Source organism: Dipodomys ordii, unplaced genomic scaffold (genome assembly GCF_000151885.1).
Source record: "Dipodomys ordii isolate 6190 unplaced genomic scaffold, Dord_2.0 Scaffold64, whole genome shotgun sequence".
Taxonomy (NCBI): Eukaryota; Metazoa; Chordata; class Mammalia; order Rodentia; family Heteromyidae; genus Dipodomys; species Dipodomys ordii.
The window spans coordinates 4,273,239-4,278,838 of NW_012267280.1; the positions used below are offsets into that span (position 1 = coordinate 4,273,239).

Genomic DNA, 5,600 nt, shown 5'->3' on the forward strand with positions numbered 1-5,600 from the left:
TGACCGCGGGCCATAGCGCCTGGACGATGACCTAGCGCCCCGCAGCCCGTCCGGCCTCGCCAGCGCCCGCGGACCCTCCGCCCCGTGCTCTCAGGACCGCGGGCGCGGTGCCGATCGACGGGTGGGACAATCGCTTCCGTCGTCGGAAGAAGAGTTTCCGTGGATTTTGGTGGGGGGCGGGGGGGTGGGGAGCTTCGTGGCTTTTTTTTCTTCTTTTTTTTTTCCTTCCTGAACATTTGGAGAGGGGAAGTCGGGGAAGGAGGAACAACTGCCCACGAGTGGGACAAGGGGGACCGGGGCTCCCCGGCACTGGGTTCAGGATGGACGTGGCGGACCCACAGCAGCTGGGCATGTTCACGGAGGGAGAGCTGATGTCTGTGGGCATGGACACCTTTATCCATCGCATCGACTCCACTGAAGTTATCTACCAACCTCGGCGTAAGCGGGCTAAGCTCATCGGCAAGTACCTGATGGGGGACCTGCTGGGGGAGGGCTCCTACGGCAAGGTGAAGGAGGTGCTGGATTCCGAGACTCTGTGCCGGAGGGCCGTCAAGATCCTCAAGAAGAAGAAGTTGCGGCGGATTCCCAACGGGGAGGCCAATGTAAAGAAGTAAGTGGAGGAGACCCGGGGTGGGGGGTGGCTGTCTTCGGCTTCTGCCTCCCTCTCTGTCTCTTTCTCTGTCTCTCCCTGGCCCTTTCTGGCCCTTTCTCTCCCTTCCCTTCCCTTTCCTCCCCTCCCTTCCTTCCTGACACTCCCTTTCTCACATCCCTTCCTTTTCCTTCCTTCCTTCCTCCTCTTCCTTCTTTCTTTCCCTTCCTTCCTCGTTTTCTTGCTTCTTCATTACCTTTCTTCCTCCTCTAGCCCCTTCTTTCTCAACTAACCTCAGGCCTGAGTTAAAGCCCAAGCCCTAGCACCAAAAACAACAACAACAACAAAAACCCTGAATCTGATTACAGCCAGTTCCCATGCCCAGCTGGTAGAGGACAGTGTGACTGGGAACCTACAAAAGTGCTTTCCAAAGTCAAGGTGGGTTGTGGCAGCTCAGCACTCTATTAACATGTCCTGGGAAGTGGGTGCAGTCCACTCCCTGTCCCCATGGTCACCCTCCCCCCCCTCACCAACTAGCTTGTGTTTATTTGGGCCGGACAAGTTTGTATGTAGTGGCCAGCAGGTTTTCTGCGCAGTGTGTGGCTGTTACCAGGGCCAGGCGAAATGTGATTTGTTTATCCTGTTGGAAGGGAATCCTGTGGTTGCCAAAAATAATTGTTTGCACCAGCTTATCAGGCAGCAGGAGGGAAACGGATCCCTTTGTCACTTGCCTGGGATGTGAAGCTAGAAACATCCCTGGCTTTGAACACTGGCAAGCCTCCCTGAGCTTCAACTGGCTTTCTGTGCAGGCCTCAGGGCAGTCTTACTTTTTAAGAAGATTTTATTTCTGATCATCCTGCTACCTTAAGGCCTTACTGGCTGGCTGTATGTTTGTAGGGGGCCTTCTTTCTGGTGGAGAAGCTATTATTCCTGAGGGCAGGGCAACCAGGGCCTTGATATCACCACCAGACACCTGCCTGTCCTCTTAACTTCTAAAACTTCATCTGACTGGTTTCTAAGAAGGGACCTTATCTGCTGGGCCTGCAGGACTGGTGGGGCTATACTGCAGAGTGGATGCCTGGTGACCTTGGACAGTGGTTCCCGGAAGGGCCAGCTGCACGTTTCTCCTTCTGTCAGTCTCATCCCTAGCTGACAGTGACCAGCTGGCACCTCACTGGCACCAGGGATCTGACATAGCCCTGTGATGTTGATCTGGCTGGAGCCAAAGTGACATGGGCTAGCTTCAGGTTGAAGTAAAACAAACAGGAAGAGAGATGTTTTCCGTGAAGTGTTTATTGTGCAGCATATGGACATTCAGAAATCCTGGCTACTCAGGAGGCTGAGATCTGAGGATCAGGTTCAAAGCTAGCTTGGGCAGGAAAGTCTATGAGACTCTTATCTCCAATAAACCACTAGAAAACCAGAAGGGGTGCTGTAGTTCAAGTGGTAGAGTGCTAGCCTTGAGCTGAAGAGCGCAGGGACAGTGTCAAGGCCCAGAGTTCAAGCCCCACAACCAACAAAAAAATAAAAAGAAATTAGGGATGGGTGTTCTTGGACCAGGGGGTCAGGTCCCTGCCTGGTGATTTATCTGTGAGATGGAAATTAGGCTGATTGGTCAAAGACTGGTTCTGTGGATCCTCTACAGTGAAGCAGGCCTGGAGGAGAACGCATCAGGGACACAGTAGGTAGGCGTCTCTGGGGCTTGGGGTGCCTCCTCCTTTAGGTGCCAGATTTGAGCTTAATTGCTCACTATTTTATTTTTTTGTCAGTCGTAGTTACTGAACTCAGGGTCTAGGCTTGTCCCTTAGCCCTTCAGCTCAAGGCTAGCGCTTTGCCACTTGAGCCACAGTGCCACTTCTGGCTTTTTCTGCTTACTTGGTGCTGAGGAATCGAACCCAGGGACTCATGCATGCAAGGCAAGCACTCTGCCACTGAGCCACCTTCCCAGCCCTTAACTGCTCACTTTTAAGTCCCTTTTTCATTAAGCCAGAAGATCAGGAGGTGGATATAACCCACAGGCAACCAGTCTGTGTCCTCTGTGGATGGAGTTGGTTGGCTTTTGCTGTGGAAGGCTGGCTATGGAAAGAGCTGTTGTATTCCAGATGCCCTACTCGTGACAGTATTGTCCCTCTTCACTCCCCCAGGTCTTTATCCCCTTTTGATTCAGGGTCTCAGTCCCATCCCTAAACACTAGGAATTGCCTCTGTTCCCACCAGTCTCCTGTAATGGGCCCTGCTCAGCACCTTTGACCCCAGCTCTTCCCCCTGCCGCCTCATGTGTGGTTCTCCAGAGCAGTACTCTTGAGGCAGGAGTTGTTTGTGGCCATCTCCCCATCTGGCCAAGACTGCCCCAGTCACCCTTCCTGCTGCCTGTGTCTGGGAGAGAAGTACCTATCCATCTTCAGGTTCTACAGGTCAAACTAAATAGGGTAAGCTCCTAGCAGTAGAGTTGAGTGGGCTCCAACTGTTTATAGGCCTTTCAGCAATACAACTGAAGGAGGCCTACAACGTTAGCAGGGAGGCTTGGCTTGTAACCGACCCAGGAATGACACTGGCATGATCAGGATACCTGTCTATAATGCAATTTGAGTTTTGTGTGATGTGTACCCTAGATCATATAAAGGAGGTAGAGGAAGTGTGGTCATAGGTGTGGACATTGGGAAAGTGAGCATTCAAACTCCTGGTTTCCTGTACTGAGCTTGTGTGGAGGCCAGAGGTGCAGCACTGAGTCCCGTATCTGTGGAGACGGGTTGGAATACTGCGAAGAAACCCAGGCTTATGCTGTTCATTGGAAGAATAGCAATGGTGGAACCTGGATTGGGACTCGGTACCCAGGTCTACCATTCATGGCTTGTGACCAGCTGGCATCAAACTCAGTGATATGTCCTCATATTTTCAGGCACCATGTGGTGCATATCTCATCAGCCTGGATGCAGAGGCTTTACCTTTGGGAGGGCCTATCAGAAAGGATCCTGGCTACTCAAGAGGCTGTGATCTGAGGATCACAGTTCAGAGCCAGTCCAGGCAGGGAAGTCAGTGACATTTCTCCTCTCCTCTCCTTCCTTCCTTTCTTCCTTCCTTCCTTCCTTCCTTCCTTGTCTGTCCTGGTGCTTGAACTCAGGGCCTGGACACTGTCCCTGAGCGCTTTCCCTCAAAGCTAGCACTTTACCACTTTGAATCACAGTGCCACTTCCAGTTTTCTGGTGGTTAATTGAAGATAAGAGTGTCACAGACTTTCCTGCCCATGCTGGTTTGAACCTTGATCAGAGGTCCTGAGATCTCAGCCCCCTGAGTGGCTAGGATAACATGTGAGTCACTGGCACCTGGTACCATCAGGTTCTTATCTCCAATTAACCACTACAAAACCAGAAGTGGAGCTGTGGCTCAAGTGGTAGAGTGTGCTGGCCTTGAGAAAACAAGAACAAAGCTTAGGGATAGCACCCAGGTCTGGAGTTTAAGATCCAGGATGGGGTGTGTGTGTGCCTAGTGTTCTGCCCACGGTTGCAGCTATGAGATGGAAGTCATCGTGTCCCCTCTCCGTAGCCCCCATTGTGCAGTGAGTAGCCTGCCTCATTCTGGGCTGGTGCCTCACAGGCCACGGTGATGTGAGAAGGGCCTCCTATGTGCCAAGGCAGAAGCGTATTCCTGCCGAGCTCCAGGATCTGGGCTCTGTGGACAGCCTCAGTGCCAGTTAGCTGAAAAGAGAAAGGCCTCTTTGTTTGCATAAAGCTTAATAAACTTGACTCTCTTGTGGTGAAGTGTTCAGAACCTTCCAGTCAAGCCTGTGGAGCCCTGTCTTCCAGTGTGTATTGAAAGCTTTTTTTCTTAGAGTGCAATGTTGTGGCCCTTTGCCAAGGTGGTGGGTGTACAGACAGGTCAAGCCTGCTGGGCATTGTCCTTCCTTCCTGCCTTCTCAGGAAGATTGCCTTGGGACCTGCACCTCTTACTGTGGGAAATGTGTTACATCTACATTGAAAAGGCTCAGTAGGCATCAGAAAGTTAAAAAAAAAAAAAATTGCTGGGCACCGGTGGCTTACGCCCGTAATCCTAGCTACTGAGGAGGCTGAGATCTGAAGATCGTGGTTCAAAGCCAGCCTGGGCAGGAAAGTCCGTGAGACTTTTTTTTTTTTTTGTCAGTTGTGGGGCTTGAACTCTGGGTCTGAGTGCTGTCTCTCAGATCTTCAGCTCAAGGCTGGCGCTCTACCACTTGAGCCACCATGCCACTTCCAGCATTTTCTGTTTATGTGGCGCTCAGGAATTGAACCCAGAGACTCATGCATACAAGGCAAACACTCTACCACTGAGCTACCTTCCCAGCCCCTGTGAGACTCTTTACCTCCAATAAACCACCTGAAAACCGGAAGTGGTGCTGTGGCTCAAGTGGTAGAGCACTTGCCTTGAGCTGAAGAGCTGAGGGACAGTGCCCAGACCCAGAGTTCAAGCTCCACAACCGACCAAAAGAAAGGTGCTCATGGCTCACACCTGTAATATTAGGTATTTAGGAGGATGAAATCTGAGGATTGGGATTTGGAGCAAACCTGGGCAGACAAGTCCTCAAAACCTTTATCTCCAATTAACCAGCAAAAAAGCAGGAAGTGAGCTGGGTGTCAGTGGCTCATGCCTGTAATCCTAGCTACTCAGGATTCTGAGATCTGAGGATCGTGGTTCAAAGCCTGCCCAGGCAGGAAAGTCCATGGAACTAATCTCCAATTAGTCACAGAAAGAGCCAGAAGTTGAGCTGTGGCTCAAGTGGTAGAGTCCTAGCCTTGAGCAAAAGGAGCTCAGGGATAGTGCCCAGGCCAAGAGTTCAACTTCTTAAGACTGAGGGGAGTGGGTAGGGGGGGGACAGGAAGTAGAGCACCAGCCTGGAGTGAAAAAGCTAAGCAAGGACTCCAGGCCCTTAATTTAAGCCCCAAAAGACATATTCTTTCTGTTTCTCTGTCTCTGTCTTTCTCTCTCTCTCTCTCTGTCTGTCTCTCCCCCGCTACCCCTTCCTTTCTTTCTCCTGACTA

General features: G+C 51.5%; 1 protein-coding gene across 5 annotated transcripts in view; it reads left to right on the plus strand.

Annotated features, from left to right (window-relative positions):
- Positions 1-6: 6 nt before the first annotated feature.
- Positions 7-5,600, plus strand: part of Stk11 (serine/threonine kinase 11) — a 28,043-nt gene continuing 22,449 nt past the window's right edge. For all 5 annotated transcript variants that reach the window (XR_001175308.1, XR_001175307.1, XM_013022825.1 and 2 more), the window contains exon 1: positions 7-610. Coding sequence is in view for 3 of the 5 variants with exons in the window: in XM_013022825.1 (XP_012878279.1) it covers positions 321-610 (290 nt within the window). In the remaining 2 variants the exon portion in view is untranslated. The remainder of the gene's footprint in view (positions 611-5,600) is intronic.